This window comes from Xenopus laevis, chromosome 2L, assembly GCF_017654675.1.
Source record: "Xenopus laevis strain J_2021 chromosome 2L, Xenopus_laevis_v10.1, whole genome shotgun sequence".
Lineage (NCBI taxonomy): Eukaryota > Metazoa > Chordata > Amphibia > Anura > Pipidae > Xenopus > Xenopus laevis.
Genome location: NC_054373.1, coordinates 52,272,577 through 52,292,516, shown reverse-complemented (window position 1 = coordinate 52,292,516; position 19,940 = coordinate 52,272,577). Strand labels below are relative to the sequence as shown.

At 39.7% G+C, this 19,940-nt stretch overlaps 2 protein-coding genes across 8 annotated transcripts in view; both read left to right on the top strand.

Annotated features, from left to right (window-relative positions):
- The first annotated feature begins 1,384 nt into the window (after positions 1 to 1,384).
- Positions 1,385 to 8,478, top strand: hsd11b1.L (hydroxysteroid (11-beta) dehydrogenase 1 L homeolog). Its single transcript, NM_001086338.1, is given in 6 exon segments — positions 1,385 to 1,487; positions 3,173 to 3,303; positions 4,656 to 4,767; positions 5,439 to 5,624; positions 7,368 to 7,511; positions 7,905 to 8,478. Coding segments are annotated over 6 exon segments (885 nt in total). The 5' UTR covers positions 1,385 to 1,402; the 3' UTR covers positions 8,132 to 8,478.
- A 7,084-nt stretch (positions 8,479 to 15,562) lies between these two features.
- traf3ip3.L (TRAF3 interacting protein 2 L homeolog) overlaps positions 15,563 to 19,940 on the top strand; it is a 36,940-nt gene continuing 32,562 nt past the window's right edge. The window contains exons 1-2 of one of the 7 annotated variants that reach the window (XM_041581049.1): positions 15,563 to 15,763; positions 19,719 to 19,860. The gene's annotated coding sequence lies outside the window, so the exon portion shown is untranslated. 7 annotated transcript variants of the gene reach the window in all.

The window sequence follows — 19,940 nt, the reverse complement described above, 5'->3', positions numbered from 1 at the left end:
GCTCCAAAAGATTACGACACCTTCAAGCACTTCTTATGAATGCGCAATTAAAATTCGCAATGCGCAATTAAAATTCGCAATGCAATAACAGTTTAAGGAACAATATTACATTGCGAGATGTGGATTTTTAGTCTTATTGGTGCGAATTGTTTTGCTCTTTGCGACTTTTATTACATTCCCCTGTATGTATTCAAAATGTTTTGCTGATGTATACGGTAATCCCCTTCCTCCCCCTTCTACTTTATGCTTCTTTCTATTCCGTTCTCTTTACTTTACTTTTCTTTCTTTATCTAATTCTGCCCTGTCTTAAAGTGTTTCGCCATGGGGTACAATAGATATAAAAAAACAATGTAAGTCTTAATACAAATCTTTTCTAATACATTGTTTGTACACAAATATTTTTGCTGAATGACGGAAATAAATAAACATTTAAAAAAAGAAAAAGAAATGTAATAAGTAATGGATGCCCTGTTTCATCCAAAGAAATTAAAGGGATCATTCACCTTCCAAACACTTTTTTCAATTCAGTTGTTTTTAGATTGTTCCCCAGAAATAAAGACTTCTTTCAATTACTTTCCATTATTTATTTTTTACTGTTTTTTTCCCAAAATTCAAGTTTAAAGGTGAATGTTCGTGTCTCTGGTGTTTGAGTCTGGCAGCTCAGTAATTCAGTTGCAGATTCTAAACTGTTACAATTTTGCAACATTTAGTTGATACATTTCTCAGCAGCATCTCTGGAGTATTAGCAACTATTGCATCAATAATAGCAGCTGCCTGTAATGAAACTCATTGATTCTGCTCAGCAGGGACAAAGAAAAGAAATTTATCCATTTAGAACAGTTCGCAAGGTCGGCGACACCCCCTCCCAGAGCTGCTTCACAAGGTGAAAAATGACACTTTACACTTCAATATTAGAAAAATGGTGACACAGAAAATCATTGGAAAAATTTGTTATTTTAGGTGACCTGTCTGAAAACAACTAGTTGTTTGAAGGTGAACCACCCTGTTAAGTGTGGGTGTCTTAACTTTGAGACACTTAAACAAACTGGTAGCTAACATACACCTCTAATCTTTTTCTTTATACATTTGTTTATACATTTGTTACATATGAAATATATTTTCGTTAATGCTATCCTAACAAATGCTTTGTAGTGCTCTAGCTCTCTGTAGCTGTGGCATCTAACTTCTTACAATTAATTTTACAATATAGTCGACAGACAATAACAGAACTGCCTTTGACCTTTCTCGATAAGAAAAGACCAATCCCTTCTAGTTTCCAGCTCAGCAGATCTGCCTCGACCCTCACCCTACTGGTTAGAATGAACAGCAATGCTTTCCCTAACAATTTCAAAACTTTCTAAAGCTCTTCCGGCTGCATTCCAGTCTCTCAGTGTTGTTCGCAATGGCTGTGCTCAAAGTGCTTGTTGCTTTTGCTGGAATCTTTCTCGCTGTTTACTTTTATTCAGCAGGGGATGTCTTTGAACCGGGTGAGTACATTTGTTTTGTGTGTGGCTGCAGTAATCAGCTACATTATGATTCAGAAGTTTCAGTGCAGGATCTTATAAAGACAATATTATTTTCCGAAGAAGCCAGTTCATAGCAGACAGCAACTTTGTACAAATGATCATGCCTTAGAAGAAAACTTAGATTGTAAAATCTAAGCACTAGTATATGTTAATAGGTGTAACTGTATACATTTAAATGGATATATTGCAATTTTTGTTTGCATATTGCAAAAGTAGTTATTAGGGATGCACCAAATCCAGGATTCGGTTCGGCATTCATCCTTTTTCAGCAGGATTCAGATTCAGACGAATGCTTGCAAGTCATGGTGTGCACGTGCACAAATTTTTATACAGATATGGGATCCGTTATCCAGAAAGCTCAGAATTATGGAAAGGCCGTCTCCCATAGACTCCATTTTATCATATTAATCCAAATTTTTAAAAATTATTTCCTTTTTCTCTGTAAAAATAAAACAGTACATTGTACTTGATTCAAACTAAGATCTAATTAATCCTTATTGGAAGCAAAACCAGCCTATTGGGCTTATTTACTGTTTACATGTTTTTATAGTAGACATAAGGTATGAAGTTCCAAATTATGGTACGTTATCCAGAAAACCCCAGGTCCCGAGCGTTAACAGGTCTTATTTCTGTACATACAAGTGCCTACTTGTTAGTATAATACAAGCTAAAGCTTAAAGCTTACAGGGCAGTCATTCTGTCTAATCAGCCGTGCCTTAGTACATGGAAAGCTTTAATTATTTGACAAGAATGATAAATCAGTAGAGTGGAGGATGCACTAAAAGGGGAATGTGGGTATGTTTATATAGACTGTTTGCACTTTTAAGGACTGGTAATGGCAAAAAGTGTTTTCTATGCCGGTCTACCCCAGAATATGGAGAATTGTGTTCTAAATTGGAAGAAGTCTAAACGAATATTTGGGTCAAAAAGCTGATTCTTTAAATGAAATCGGATGAATAGGTTTTGGGATTCTGTAACAGCAGTGAATAGTGAACATCTGTAAATCTGTAAATACATTGTACCAGTGTCGGACTGGGACACCAGGGGCCCACCCAAAAACCTTTGACCAGGGGCCCACCGATTAATCTTAGACAAGGGGCCCACTCTCAGTATTATTATTCTTCTCTCCTCTCCTCACTCAACCTCTATTCTCCTAGTCTCTTTTCTTTACATACTATCATTTATTATTCCATCTATTTAGTCACTTTGTTCTCATAGAAATAGGTAATAGCCATAAAATAGGCCAAATGTTTAGCAGCATGAGGGCCCACTGACACCTTGGCCCACCGGGACAGTCCGACACTGCATTGTACGATTCTTTTCGCTATGTAAAAGTCAGCTGTCTCATCCTTGTCACCTTTAACACGATCACTATGATGTACTTTTGACCTGCTTTTGTTCACCTTGAAACTTGTGGGCGTTAACAGAGTATATTTGCATTGCTAAAGATTTATTACATAGCTAGTTGGTTATTAACATGAACTCATCCTCTGCAACACAGTGGGAAATTTTATACGTTTATTATGAAAATGGTTTTGTAAAATTTTTTTTACAAAATTTGACAACTTTAACCAAATCTCCTGTACGTATGTTTCTTTTACATATATTTACTACAAAACACTGACCACTTCTGCACCTTTTTTTAGCTATGCTTAAGGGCAAGAGAGTAATAGTCACAGGAGCAAGTTCAGGAATTGGAGAGCAAATGGCATATCATCTGGCCAAGATGGGGTCTCATATTCTCATAACAGCAAGGACAGAAGAGAAACTTAAGAAGGTAAATGTATCCTATATGTGACAATTATTACTTTCGCTGTTAAAGCAAATACCATTTGGAAATGAATGGCGTCTTACGTGTGCAAGGTGTATCAATAAAAGTTCTTCTCCGAGGAGAAACTAGGATGCTTTGCAGTTATGGGAAATCATACTATTTACTAAATATAATCATAATAAAGATAATGATTCCACATTTTCATGTTCCATAATGTTAAATGTAGCTAAACCATTTGTTCTGCATCTATGAAGTTGTTAAAGAAAGTTACTTTAAAGGTGATGGCAAACGAGGAGAGTTGTCGCTCGCGGTTAAATCTGTGCTTGCCTGGGCGACAAATCTCCCAAAAATATATGTGGTGCTTGGTTTTTCGAACATAGGTACTTGGGTACTGCTGTACCGGGCCTGGGCCTAAAGGGGGCCAGGCTGTGCTGCACTTTTTGAAAAAGCCAGGCCTCCCTTGGCAGTGTTAAAACCGTGCTGCGAGTTCTGAACCTCCGAAGTCCCGAAGGCCCAAAGAGCCGAAGTCCCGAAGCCGCAAAAAGATCCACACCTACGATAGGAACCAAAGTTGAAGTCTCGAAGCTGTGAACAACCCTAAGCCACAAAAGGAGCTGTAGTTGAAGTCCTGAAGCTGTGAAAATACACAAAGCCACGAAAGGAGCCTAAGTTGAAGTCCTGAAGCCGCAAAAAGACCCGAAGCTAAGCAAGGAGTCGAAGTTGAAGTCCCGAAGCCACGAGTTCAGTTCTACTGAACACCAATGTGTTTTTTTTTAATGTTACTAAACCCCATGCCACCAATGCATTATTTTAATACTCTTTAGGCCCCTGCCACCAATGTTTTTAAAAAAATATTCTCTAGGGAACCAATGTTTCTTTTTAACTTGTAAGGGGGGGCCCTAGCACCAATGTTTTTTTTTTTTAAAAAAGAACTTTTATGGGGGGCCTGTCGCTAATAGTTTTTTAAACTTATGGGGGGCCCTGACCACCAAAAAAAAAACTTTTATGGAGGGCCCTGACGCCAATGTTTTTTTAACTTATAGGGGTCCCTGGTCATCAATTATTTTTTAATATAAACTTTTATGGGGGGCCCTAGTGCCACCGTTTTTTTTTAACTTATAAGGGGCTCTCATCATGAATGGCTTTTTATAACTTGTGTGGGGAGGGTGTTTACAGTTTTTTAACGCTGATGTGTAGTTGGGTTCTGGGGTAGGGCTTGGTGGGCGTGTCCCAGAATATGTTGTTGTACGGGGCCCTGTGATTTCTAATGGCGGCCCTGTTGTAATGTGTCAGGATTGGTCTGTGTGTCACTACCCTATATGTCATTCTCTATCAGTTTTCTATGCATTCCATTTTAGGTAGTTGCGCAGTGTACACAGCTGGGAGCTGCTTCTGCTCATTACATTGCCGGCAGCATGGACAATTTGACATTTGCAAAGCAAGTAGTGCACAAAGCTGAGAACTTATTTGGTAAGTAATAGTGTATAGAGCATATTTTAACACATACAGGGAACAAAAAATCTACACGGGGCAGGCAATTTAAGAATGCTTGACCCTTCAGCTACTAAACCACATTTGTGAGTTCCTAAACTCTCGAACGTTGTTTTATTTTTTTGAAAAACCAACTTGGGAAAAAAAGAACAATCGCCAGGAAGCAGAAGTATTTAAATTAAGAAACCAATCGGCCCTAAGAGTGAGGGCACGCTGTGCATACCACCCGTTCTCTCTGCCCATGTTTTGAAAGCTGACGGAGAACAGTGGATCCAAAAATATATGCTTTTACATTTTTCAGGCATTTCTGCTTAGTATAGTTGCACTCGGGTCGACGATGTGCGTGTCAGAGCAGCTAAACACAGTGTATAGGAGCCGATTTGCTTTTTTCCGCCTGCCTACAAAACAGAAAAAAACGGAAAACCCACAAATGAAAACTGAATGGATGATGGCAGAACTCTTTCCATGTAAAGAGAACCCCCTTTACAACATCTAGCCAAGTCAAAACAATCTACCTCCAGGAGGTACAGTAGGTGCAGTACTGTCAAATTCTAGAATCAAGAGAAGAATTTCAGAGAGGGTTTTCCAACTTTGCCTTTAAAGTTTGTTTGAATCAGGTACTAATATAGTTGATATTTTTTTCTTTATAGGTGCGTTGGACATGCTTATCTTAAATCACATTGGTCACACATACTTTGGTTACTTTGATGGCAATGTGGATCATGTAAGAGGTCTATTAGAGATCAATGTCCTGAGTTACGCTACCATGACAGTAGCTGCACTTCCGATGCTGAAAAAAAGCAACGGGAATATTGTGGTTGTCTCATCAATTGCAGGTGAACTAAAAATGTTCTTGTTAAATTATTTTTGTCTTTAGTACTAGAGAAGCACAAAATAATCGCACTCCTGCTATCTTCACTCTTTATTTATTTTAGCTGCACATTGTCTCTTATAACTGTAGTTTTTATCTAATGTTATTATGTTACATACATAGATGAACCACCAACAGTTATTCATATTCTTGTTCAGTCTTCATGATCTCTAATGCTATTAGTGTACCTGCCTCTTTCAGAGGGCAGTTAGTTTGTTATATTGTTAGAGGAAGGCTGTGGATCACATGACCAACACACCCAATTACAAAACTGTTAAACATGCACAGAAATGTAGCTAAGCAACAGGTGCATACATTCCATGAAAATGCATTTATAAAGCAAAAGCATACAGTACATGTTGAGGTATTGTCAGCATTATAAGACATATTAGGCATCACAGTAGTGATGTATGGATCAACAGAAGGTCGACCCGCACCCAACCCTAATCCAACCGTTCAGCACCTTCATCTGACCCTAACTCGGCGACCATTGTTATCTATAGACCAGCGCCTGACCCAACCCACCCTGATGTCACAGAAGGGGCAGGGCATGCAAAACTATAAAAAGCCATGGCTGGAGGCGAAAGTGGGGCATAGGCGGGGTGGATACATAGTGAAGTTCAACCCAAACCCACCCGCAGCAGCCTTGCTTCATGAAAATATCTAGCAGAATATTGACTGAAATACTTTTTCAACTTTGAGAAAAAGAAAATTGGCCAGTGCTCGGTTTGCCTTTAAAAATTAATTACAAAAAATGAGGTGTTAGTACCACACTTTGGCCAAAATGCGTAAGCTCCCATGTCACGTCAAGGCCCCTCATTGTACGTGAGTCCTACACTGTTTGTGAGCATTCTAAGTTTGTAGTGCATTTAAAATCAAGTGGGAAAGCTGGGAGCTTTTAAGCCCCAGCCAACAAACATACATCTGTGAATAATTTCCTTCCTACACTATTAGTATTTTAACTTGTGTAGTGCATTTAAAATCAAGTCCCCCAGTAAACATATGACTGAGTAATAAGACCATAGTGCCCTTCCCCTTAACTCAGGGCTATAGTGAAAAAGCAAAGAGCTTTTTAGCCCCAGTCAATAAACATACATCTATAAGTGATTCCCTGTTTTCAAGGCTAAATGGCAGCCATAGGCAATATTTGACTATAATTTGTAAAAGAAACACAGAAAGAAATCGTCAGCGCTCGGTCTAACTTGACCAGCTGCCGTAGACACCATTGTCCCATCGCTCGGTCTAACCCACATTCTGGAGTTGACCAGCTGCTATAAACGATAAAAAGCCAATATTTGTACACAAAGAGAAAATCTGCCAGCGCTTGTAAATAATTACAAAAAATGAGGTGTTAGTACCACACTTTGGCCAAAATATGTAAGCTCACATGCCACGTCAAGGACCCTCATTGTACTTGAGTCCTTATACTGTTTGTGAGCATTATAAGTTTGAAGTGCATTTAAAATGAAGTCCCCCAGCAACCAGTGTGAGTAGTAAGACTATTGTGCACTTGCCTTTAGCCTTTAGTGGGAAAGCTTTTTACTTTACTTTTTTACAACTTTGCATGAGCAACTGATTCATCTCTCCATATCCTGCTATTAGCCAATTATCACTTGACTCAAATCAACTAAACCAACATTCTTCTGGCTGTATGCATGGATACAGGGGCCTTTTCTAAACTTTTATGTGACTACATTATGTTATCCAGGTAAAATTGGACTCCCTCTATCTGTGCCATACTCTACTACCAAATTTGCACTGGATGGATTTTTCAGCTCACTGCGAATGGAGTTTATCCAGCAAAACACTAATGTTTCTATTACACTATGCGTCATCAGCTATATTGACACAGGTAAGATAAGTTATAGAGTAAAATGAGAATGAAATGTTAAAACACTGCTGGGCACCTAAGTGAGGCAATTAATAACCTTACGGTTTAGGCCTATGTACAGGACCAGGGTACTTTCTTTATAGTGCTGTATACCCATGTTTCATCCATTTTATAAGTATCCCCTGCACTACCTTTAGCTGGCACACAGCATAGTAAACTTGGCCAACTTAGGGCAATGCAGGGGATACTTGGGAAATGTATCAATCATGGCAGTGCCTCACTGTGGTTACCCAATATATTTGCAACCCCCCCCAATGTTTTAGTCTGCACCTGAATTACTGAGCTGCCAGACTCAAACAGCACAGAAAGGGACTTAAAATAGAGTTTCTGATGTTCTTCACTCTTGCCTTACAGATAGTGCTGTAAAAACTGTGTCAGGTGTAATCCAGCAACCAGCAGCTCCTAAAGAAGAGTGCGCACTCGAAATTATAAAAGGAGGATCGCTCCGAAAAAGGGAAGTTTACTATCAATATCATGCCACCAAGATTCCACTTCTGCTCAGAGACTGGGCACCAGAATTATTACAGTCTCTTCTCCTTAAGAATTATAACATGGACAATTTTCAGAGGAGAGAAGTTTAGAATAGGCACAAAAGAAGATAACTCACACTGGACTTATAGCAGGATTGATTTAGGGCTCTTATTCAAGTGTGTTGTGTTGATTATGCATACAGATGCATGCTGAAGGCAAAAAAAAACATGAACAGAAGAAAACCCACAAAAACCTGATGAAACACAAATAAAGTAAAATGCAGCTCCGAACACCCACGAATACAGCTACAACTAGGCAGAATATAATTATATCAATTAGCGAATGCATTTAGGTGCACTTAACCCTGCGTCTCGAACGCACGTCAGACTCATTAAAAAAATGATTATGTGTAGCTCTTACCATGAGGTGTAAAAAATAAAATTAAGTGAAAAGCAAATACTATAAACAAGTGTGAGTGATAAATTGCACCTCCTCTGATGAGGCGCTTAATGGCACGAAATGCGTCAGGAGGGAGTGGCTGACATGAGTGGGCAGATTTATCAAGGGTCAAATTGAAATTTTTTTGTATGGTCCAAGCTGTCAAATTTTTGGCATTCAATTTTTTTTTCTGAGAAAAAACTGGAATTCAGTTTGATCGAATTTGAATCGAATTCGATTTGAATTTTCGGGCCGTTTAAATTCATCCGAGTATAAAAAAAATTGATTTTATTAATACATTTCAACTAGTCGAATTTCGAATTGATGGGAGTTTTAAAAAACTCACATGAATTTGAAATTCGACCCTTGACAAATGTGCCTCGAGGTATGCAGACATGTGGTTTGATATGTATGAACACTTAAATGTGGATTGTGTAAATTGGAGTATGTTGATTTAATTGTCTGATGAATTTGCAAAAATAATTGTTTGAAGTGCGTTATTGTGCATGTTTCTAATTTTGAGCACCAATTAGATCTCTGCTTTCGGTTTCTAACTTGTACTAGACTGTTCAAAAAGGTTGCAAGTGTCAAATGCACTTATGTAATTTTGCATCTATTTAAAAAAATGAACAAATGCATGCTAATGGACACAAAAGCAACCATTAAAGTGCAGCTTATGAAGAGCTTGCATCCTGTCCCTGAGCAGCTGCATTTTGTTAAACAGAACCGATTGTGGAATGACATGCTGTAAAGAATATGCAAGAGGCTGACATGGGCAGTCCCTTACATCCACTGCCAGGTGGACCTTTCTGCGGGATTCTAGTAGCAAAATAGTTGCTCCTGGCAGCTGCAGAACAAACAGTGAAACAGAGACATTTTGAGTAAAAGCCTTAGAGCACTGCACCTTTTCTATGAACTTTGTCCCTCTTTAGTAAATGAATGTTAATAAAGGAGAAGGAAAGGTTAAAACTAAGTAAGCTTTATCACAAAGGTCTATATAAATATACCAGTAAACCCTCAAGGTAATGCTGCGGAGTTCTCTGTCAAAAGAAACACCACATTTCTATTGTGTACACATGGGCTTCTGTATCAGACTTCCTGCCTTCATCTTAAACCTCCAGGGCACGGCATAAGCATGCTCAGTTTGCTCCTCTATCCCTCCCTGATGTAATCTGAGCCCAAAGCTATCAGTGAACAGCGAGAGACTCAAGCAGGAAATCATGTCACACCAAGCTAAAATGGCAGCTGCTATCCTAAACAACCAGATAGAACTTCTAGAGCTGTTTACTCTGGTTTGGTAAAGCATTCTACAGAATAAATATAGTGTTCTAGCTTGCATTATTGTGGCTAATCTGTTGGCAATAATCTGCCTCAGTAGTTTTCCTTCTTCTTTAACACTTTAATTTTTCAACAGATTACTGCAAACTGCTATATTAATTATTGAAATCTGCACCTTCTCGAGGAGACTCTGAAAGTGTGGGGTCATGCAATTATAATTTCAGTTGTCACATTAACCCACTGTAAAAATGTATGTTTAGTCATAAAGCTGTACGATTATATTTTTGTGATGGAGTATACAATATGTAAGTGCCCTGTCTAAATCAGGACCATTGGGAGTTATGAGCTGATAGAGGTATATAGTTAGTTAAAAAAAAAATTGCTGCTATTTTTCCACTTTTCTACCTAGAGGATTTTTTTTCCCAAAAATATGGCAACACTAGCTACACAGTTGATTTGGGGGTCCACCTAAAATGATGATTAGTAAGTAATAAAGTAGGCTGCATGCTACTAATCAGACAGCACTTTTTAAATGTTTACTGCCATTGACTTCTACATGATCTTGACGGGTTTTAGCAGGCTCGGATTTGTGGAGAGACCACCAAGGCCCGGGCCTAGGGCGGCAGGATTTTAGGGGGCGGCATGCTGCCCAACCACAACCACATTGGTTCAGAAACATTGGGCATGTTCATGAGATACAATAGTTTTTTAAATTTCCTGATGATGAAAGATGAAAATTTTAGCAAATAAAAGGGAGGGAACAGGGGCGCCTGCTATGTAAATCTGACCCTGGGTTTTAGGTGGTGCATTTCAGATTCAAGCTATTTCCATGATCGGGTTATAATAAATCTTGAATATGCAAATTTTTGTTGTAACCCGAAAATGTTAGTTTTGACCAAAAACTACAACTCAAAAACTCTAATTTAATGGAAAAAAATATTTGAACCTTATAAATCTGCCCGCATATGTTAGGTGCTTTCTAAATGATTGCAATGATATAAGTACTGAAAAACACATGTATTTAAGCGGAACAACATCAAGTATATTTGTTAAATTCTCTTTAACTAATCCTAAGGGGCAGATTCATTAACGGGCGAATTTTCGCCAGCGTCAGCTTCACACCGATCGCACCACTTTGCCAGGCGCAAATACAATACGAATACTCTAGTTTCGTCCCGGGTGCCGAAAGCTGGCGAATTTTCGCTAGCGTTATTTTGCTGTGTGCGCATTTAATAGCGAAGATGAGCTAGCATTCATTTGTGCCTAACATTTGGAAGTTTCGCAAGGCACAAATGAATGCTAGCGCATCTATGTATTTATTTGTGCCTAGCGAAACTTCCAAATGTTCCATATGTTATAAAATGTGTGGAGAAAACCGGTTACCCAAAAAAGTAAGTCAGGACAGGCAATTGCGCTTCAAAAAAGGAAAAGTCGCCTTCGTTTTTGGAACTTTAACGCATTTTCAGCACACAGGATCTGATGTAAGTGACAGAAGATTGAGGAAGATCTAGCTGCTTTATAGCACTTTGCCTAGTCTGAAATGGTGAAGTCAACTCTGGCGAAAGAGGTAACGTTCAGTAAAATCCGCACTTTAGTGAATTTGCAGAGTAACGACCATTCGCCACAGCGAAAAGTCGCCTGGCGATAGAGTGCGAATGACCACTATTGGCGGTCCCGTTCACTAGTGAATTGGCGCCTGTCAGTGTCGGACTGGCCCCGTGTGTACACCGGGGAAAAGTCAGGCCATTCCCCTCTCCCGATCGGCAAAAAAAAGTTTTGCACAGCACCATCTGCCCCTGGCACCTGTTAGTAAATTGACAATGTCCCTGCGGGTGGCAACGCTGGTAATAGCGTTAGCCACTTCGCTCTTTAGTAAATCTGCCCCTAAGTCACGACAATCCTTCAAGAGCTATAAGCGGGGACTGTTATTGCTTTATTTACCTAAAACTGCTACTGCCTACCAGCTTTCCCCTCCCCCCTGACAAAAACGGAGCTGGTCTGAGAAGAACACAGTGCCAGGATAAAACTACCGTACTATGCTGTTTGCCCTCCGTGTTCCTTAAAAGGGTTGTTCACCTTTGAGATAACATTTAGTATGATGTAGAGAGATATATCCTGAGACAAATTGCAATTGGTTTTCATTTTTTATTAAGTTTTTTGCGTTATTTAGCTTTTTATTCAGCAGCTCTCCAGTTTGCATTTTAAGCAATCAGGTTGCTAGGGTGCAAATTCCCCTAGCAACCATGCATTGATTTTAATGAGAGACTGGAATATGAATAGGAGAGGGGCTGAATATAAAGATGAGGAAGTAGCAATAACAATACATTTGTAGCCTTACAGAGCATTTTCTTTTGAGAAGGGGTCAGCAAAGAGTCAGAAGAAAGAGGCAAATAACTATAAATCTATAAATAATAAATAATGTAGAATTGGCCATATTACATCCTAAAAAAAGTAACCTTAAAGTGAACCACCCCTTTCAATATACACAAAAGTATCGATTTAACGAGACGTTTCTGTAGGGACATGATGATTCCAAATTACCGCAACAGCTCCAGCATGTCACGTGCCCCCGACCCCTTCCTACAGTTGTTGGAACTACAATTCCCAGAAGCCGCTGACAGACGAAAGTGGGAATTGTTGAAACCGGTGAAATAATGCACAATTCGAGCAATTGCACGCCCCAAGCTAGTCCTTGTTTATTATGCGCACGGAATCACAACAAGCAAACGTAAAATTTTATTTGTTCGACTGATATGCGAACAGTCAACTCCTCCTACTTGGGCCATGTTGCAAAGATGCGCATGCGCCGACTGCAAGGATTTCCGCGCGAACGCTTCAGTGAAAGTGTGAGCGGAGTGTAGTGGTGTAAGGCAGCTGTACCTGTAAAGCTGTTTAATGTTTCCTTAGCGACTGCAGAGGTAATATATCCAAAGTCGCATCTGGACGCTTCTTGAAGGCGATTTAATGGAACATTAGAATTTATATTGTGCAGTGTTAGTGTGGAAAAGAGTGTGGAGAAGCTTTGTGAGGGAGTTTTGCTAAATATCTAATGTATGTGTAGCTGGGTAATGACCATGTTGAAATACCACGCCTTTCAACTTTTCAAAATAATCTCAAGAATGCTGAGGGACCAGTCAACCTGCTTTCTTTTGAATCCTTGTATTACACGTGCACAACCCCATGGGCCGCCTGTTGCCATGTGGCCAGTAAAAATGATGGCTGATCCCAATGTTATTTAGGGTAAGGCCGCACTGGGCGTTTTGGGGAGATTTGGTCGCCTGGTCTTTGCGGTGACCAATCTCCCCAAACGCCTTCCCTCACACGGCTAAAATGAAAAAAACGCCGGCGCTAATCACATGCGGTGGTTTGTTTTCCAAAGTTGCCTCACGAGGAAAAACAAATCGCTGAGCGTGATTAGAGTCGGTGTTAATTTCATTTTAGCCAGCACAGAGTGAGGGAAGGCGTTTGGGGAGATTGGTCGCCGCAAAGACAAGGCGATTAGTCGCCAGGCGACCAAATCTCCCCAAAACGCCCAGTGTGGCCTGACCCTAATAGGGAAAAAAGATAAATATAGAGGAAGGCCGGTATTTTTTTCCATAAAAGGTGGCAGCCAGGTCCGGAGTGGGATTCACAATAGGCCCTGGCTAGGGATGAGCGATTTTTTTTGCCGCAGACGCCCATAGACTTGCACAAAAAAAAAAGCAGCGTCAAAAGAATTTTGCCGCGCGTCAACAATTTTTGGACGCCTAAAGACTTTAATGGGCATCGGCGACATTTCGCCGGCGGCAAATTTGTGGCAAAACAAAACGGGTCAAATTCGACCCATCCCTAGCCCTGGCATTCCAAGTACACAGAGGCCCAATCAGCCCCCCACTAGCCCAATGAATAATGTGTCTATGGCAACTTACAGCAGCCCCTCTGGTATTTGCTAGAACCCACAGATAGCCAGTCCAAGCCTGATGGCAACCCTACGTCCAAGTGACATGATTAGTATAATGTATTTTGGGTTACACATATTTTAATATAAAGATGATTTACTAAAAATGGGAAATGTGCAAAAACCAGGAGAAAAAGGCCACCACCATTCCTGGACTGGGATTCATATTAGGCCCTGCAATATATCAAGTACACCCAAAAAGCCCTCCATCAGCCCAATATATAACGACTGTCCATTGCGCCTTACAGCAGTCCTTCTGGCATTTGCTAGAAGCCATGGGTGTCAGACAGAAAGATTTGTCTTGTTTACTCCCTCCTCCATCGCTTTCCTCCCCTCCTGTCGCCTCAGTCCCTGTCCTACCATCTGTGCACAAAGTTGCATTCGGATGCGGACGTCTGCACACATGCACTTGCACGGAAGGGCAGGAGTGGGGTAGCCGGCCGGGTTGCCTAGGGCGCCCAGCTGGCTTGGCCCTGCCACATATTCTCACTCTGCATTCTACTTCTATTCATGCCTCTGGTTCCAAGACAGGGAATCTTTGGAAGTAGTGGAGGAGTGTGCTCCCCCAGTCTGACCCCCCAACCCTAACCAGCAAAGATTGGCCAATTTTCAACCTGAACCTGGCCAACCTTTGGGTTTCGGATCAACCTGCACATCACCACTACATAAGTTGAAGATAAACTTGATTATTGTACACATGCAAAGCATTGGTATATACAGAAGCTGCCCAGTTCCTGGTCCCATAATGTAATTGCCGCCAACCCAAAGGCTGGAATAACAAAAGGTGGCATCCTTGTCACAAATTAGGGTCAGTTTTTTTATTAGAAGCCAATTAACCTACCTGTATGTTTTTGGAGTGTGCAGGGCTGGATTTACATAGTGAGTGCCCCTAGGCCCACTGCCATTCGTCACCGCTGTCCCCTCCCATTCTGGGGATTGACCCACGGGAAATTTAAAAAACTATTGTATCTCATGATCAGCTCCAGAGCTTCTGACCCAATGCAGGTGTGGTTGGGCTTCATGCTGCCCCCTAAACTCCTGCCACCCTAGGCCTTGGTGGCCTTTCCACAAATCCGGGCCTGGGAGTGTGAGAGAAAACTGTAGTACCCAAAAAGCCACATGGACACATGAAATTGAAAAAACAATACAGGCTTCACATGGACATAAGAAGCATTAGGTGGTGCAGACCCAGGTAGTTATATCACTGACTATCCCCCTTTCAGAAATATTACTCTCTAAATTTGAACTAACATGTAAATTAAGCTGGCCATAGACGCAGAGATTTGATCGTACGAATCTTTGTTTGGTATGGTTTTCGGGCAGCACGTGGAATGACAATTTTTATGCCCGACATTTTTTGTTCAGTTGATGGGACAGGTTAGAAGATTTGTGTCGGCTACCAATAATTTCTCTGCATGTTTTGCCGATCTGATGATATCAGTGGGAGACTGTCACCAGCTTGTGTTGGACATAACTTTCACATGATTGCTGTTAGGGGCCTCTTTGCACCTCTCGTCGGATAATTCTTTCTAGCCAAAGGTGCAGAGCGCAACCAGACCCAGGGCTCTTGTGTATTTGCTCTTCTGGCTAGAGTCTACATAACTGACCCCTTGTGTAAGTTCAGAAACAAAATATATCTTTAAATGCATGAGAGAGTTTATGATATTGCTCCATGCAGACAGATGGTAATAAGCACAGCCTGCTATGTCTTTGTGACTACTCTCAAGCATTTAAATATCATTCCGGTACATATTTCTCAAAAACACACAGTTAAAAAAGTAAGAGGATATCAGCACATTTGCCATTCTCAGTTGCATTGTTTTTGCGTAAAGGGTTAAACACACTAAAACCTGCCACCGTCCCTGTATCAGATGGCTCAGAGAGGCACAGAGTAAGTTTGAGGAGGCGGAAAGGCTGAGTATTGTGGCTTTCTTAATTTCCTGTTTTAAAAAAGGGTAAAAAAAAAAGCACACTACGAAGTAACAAGGGACGTTAAAAATGTGTCACACTAATTTCTTTCATGCAGAGCTGTAGAAGAAACCAGTGGAGACAACCAAACATACTTTTAACTCAGATTTGAACTTTACAGGTAACATAACACAGCTGTCTATGGAATGTTAAGCATCTATGCAATATATAAACATTTGTATTGTGATTTATAATGTGTAACATTTGAGTTTTCAGTAATGGCTAATTTAAGGCCTGTAGCTCTGAATCTGGTTAAACCAGTAGTACCAGTTGTACATTTATGTTTTGCGGAGAAGAAGGAGATAGCAGGTGAACTAGCCACTAGGGCAATGAAAGAGTCAAACCACCATTTCCGGTTTGTTTAAAGGACATTATTTCCGGATCTTGTGAACAAAGAAGGTGCAGTGGAATTTTTTTAATTAAACATTCAATTCCATTCATTATTATACATTTATAATCGTGCTTGTATTTAGTACAGATTTTTTTTAGAGCTGCATACAAAATTGTCCAAATACATTGTGTTTCTCTTGCATAGAGCTTACAATCTAACTTCAGTGACAGACGCAAATAAGCAACATTTTAATTCAGTAATGGTGCTTTTTTTACCCACATTTGTTCCAGTTCAGTGTAGAAATAGACAGATGAGGACATATATTTTATCTAGACTGTGACTTCTCATTACTATATGTGCCATTTTACATTAGTGCAAGCCATGAAATGCTTGCTGTGTGTGTGTTAAAACTTTTTCTGAACCTGGGTAGCTGATTATGCTGAAATATGGTAGCACCTGCTCATTTGTAGCAATTCAGATGTCCAAAGAAGAAATGTTTATTGGCTAGAAACTTGATGCTCATACATCTCAGTGTATACAGTGTTTGCGGTGTAGAATTACATTTTTGTTATGATCCACATGAACTTGTATATACATTCTGTAGCATTTCAAAGTGTCTGGGAGTGGGGTCTGTATATGACGACAACCTTTCAAGAACATGCACAGATATGTTTGTGGGACTTGTTTCAAAAGAAAATTGCCGTATAAACTCAAGGCCAGAGGTCTTCAAACTTGCTGGCATGTAATAGATCTCACCCCTGCACGCCAGAAAAGGGTCGCAAGTGATGAAGGAATATAAGACTGCCAAGCAGGCTCAGAACCCTGTTGAATTAAATATGTGATAAAATCATCTTTTCAGAGGGTAAGAAGTAAGTGTCTATTCCTCACTGTACCTGTAGATGGAAGGTACTTGGCCCCAAAAAGGATTTTATTTCATGTGTGAGATCCTCCATATTGTAGGGCAGGGTACCCCAACCTTTTTCACCCACGAGCTACATTCAAAATTAAACAGAGATGGGGAGCAACACAAACATGAGTACCAAATAGGTCTATTTGTTAGCCCCTGTGTGAATTGGCAGCCTACAGGATTCACTGTTTGGCAGTAGGGATGCACTGAATCCAGGATTTGCCCTTTTTCAGCAGGATTCGGCCAAATCCTAATTTGCATATGCAAATTAGGGGTGGGGAAGGAAATTGCGTGACTTTTTGTCACAAACCAAGGAAGTACATTTTTCCCCCTTCCCATCCCTAATTTGCATATGCAAATTAGGGTTTGGTTCGATATTCAGCCGAATCTTTCACAAAGGATTCGTGGGGTTCGGCTGAATCCAAAATAGTGGATTCGGTGAATCCCTATTTGGAAGTACATCTGGTTTTTATGCAACCAAAACGTCCTTCCAAGCCTGAAATTCAAAAATAAACAGCTGCTTTGAGGCCACTGGAAGCAATGTCCAAGGGGTTGGTAGTACATCTGGTTTCATGCGACCAAAACTTCCTTCCAAGCCTGAAATTCAAAAATAATGAGCAACGTGTTGCATGAGCCACTGGTTGGGGATCACTGTTGTAGGGCTTTGAATCCACTTTTATCGACTCTTTTTACCTTCAGAAATATTGTACAGCTGTAATTGTGTAGCAGTTAAGAAGGGAGTAAAGAGTGAAGTAACTGTCTTTCTAGTTCTCATATAAACGTTCAATGCCTGTCACTTAGCAAAATGCTTTAAAATGTGCCAACTCATGATAATAGCAATTTAGTTCCCTGTGAGGTCTGCTGGGAACAGATAAGGCGACTCTCGGAGAACATAACAGTAAATTAATTGTTGTAACCCATGCCACACAGTCTCACTTCATCATCTCCCATGTGTCTTTCTGTCTGAGTGGTGAGTATTTCATGTTATTTCTAAACTTTAGAAGAAACACTTAAACCTGTTATTTACTATCTATGTACTATCTATGTAAATGTCTATTCAGCAATCAACTGTTTCTAAAAAGGGTGTTGTGCAACTCTGCAAATAAAATTGCAAATGATTCCTATTTTAAAAAAACGAATTATTTTTTAATTAACTGTTATAATCTGTTGCCTACTCATTGTCATGCCCAGCCAAATTGTTGTGATTGAAAAGTTTTGCCTCCCGTCGATGGCCTGATTAAACTCAGGGGTTATTACTTTGTAGAAGATTTGAAACACGCTATTCTAGGTTTGCTGGTGAACCAATAAATGTACTGATACATGTACTCATTTTCTTTTTTGGCCTTTCAGTTATGGTGCAATTACCATAGTGTGATCATCACTTGCTTTAAGGGGTTGTTCACCTTCCAACACTTTTCTCAGTTCGGTTGGTTCCAGATAGTTTACCAGAAAGAAAGACTTTTTCCAATTACTTTCTATTTTCTATGTGTGACTGTTTTGCTAATATTAAAGTGTTGTGTTTCACCTTCTAAAGCAGCTCTGGGAGGGGGTTCGCCAACCCTGTAAACTGTTCTAAATTGATACATTTACACTGAAATGTAAGTCTCAATCTGTATGACCAATGAATTCTTATTAATGACTGGGTTCTGAAGACTAACATGCAAGACAATGAATTGACACAAAGAAACACTGGAATTACAGTCAGCCTGGTCCTGGCAGTAATTCCAAGCTTTTCTTAGCCAGTTTTATTAATAGCCGCAACTGTCTTTCAACAATGAATCGAATGCTAATACTGTTATTGATGCCATATGAGATATGTGACAAAATTCAAATACAAAAGGGGAAATGTGAATCAGCATTACATCACACTTGTTTTATGGCAGACAGGATTGGGCCAGTAATTTGGATGAAATTCTGAGAAATAATACTTCATTGTGGATAAAAAAAATGGTGACTTGCATCTAAATATTGCACATTGCACTATATTCATAAATGACTAGTATGCGCTCTTTATGTTTGATACATATATCTTTCTATTGTACAAGACTTTGCTTGCCTGTGGAAGGGGTTATAGGGATGGCTTAAATGGAATGAAGATGGATTGGGTGTGCTGGATTGTTCAGTTCATTGTTGTAGATTTTGTGTCATATGGGGATCGCTAAGTGGTGGGCTGATGAAAGTGCAAGAATGTGATCACATATTCCAGATCAGCTGTTTACCATGAAAAAGCCGGGTTTCAGCCATTGTGCTTATCTATTTTATATTCCAAACAGTCATTTGGCAACCCTCACAGTGTCTCATGTGGTTGTGTTATTTATGTTTGTGTGTTTTGAACTATTTAGCTTTTTGTTTAGCAAGTATCTCTGGTTGCTAGGTTTACTATTTCTGGCAACCAGGGAAAGATATTTTGCATAATAAAAAAAACAATTCTATGCAACTTTCCTTTAAAAGTAAATTTTTAAGGTCCGTAAACAGTGGTACGGGTTTGCTACCTTTTCTGCAGATATGTAGATAATCCTTGGAACTTTACTGGTAAAGACACTCCAAAATTGTCAGAACATTCTAGTGTTCACATTTGGACACTTTGATGTATACATCTATCCCATGGGTAGAGGGATAAATAACATATCTGAAATCTATGAATTTTATCTAGAATCAAAAGTGTGGGAAAATTCACTTGTAAAAGTGTATATTAATGAGATTGTAACAAAAACATTCTATATTTGTGGATTAGGAACATGAATTTTAAATTCCAAGTTTAAAACCTGGATTACCTTTCCAGTAACAAGTAGAAATTTCATTTTCGTCACAACGGTTATTTCTTTTCATTGATTTTAGTGCATTTAGCTTGTTTGACCTCTCATAGCAAATGAGGGAGTTTTTGCTATAGTACATCAGTATGCAGGGACTTGCTTCGGAACACACCAGGAGACCAGGGATTATGGACATCTGGATATGGAGTCTACTTCGGAGTTGCAAGGTAAATAGGTTTCTAAAATGATTTGAAAAGTAAGTGTGGTTTGTAAGATAGATCCAAGATAAAACGAATCCTTAATTTTC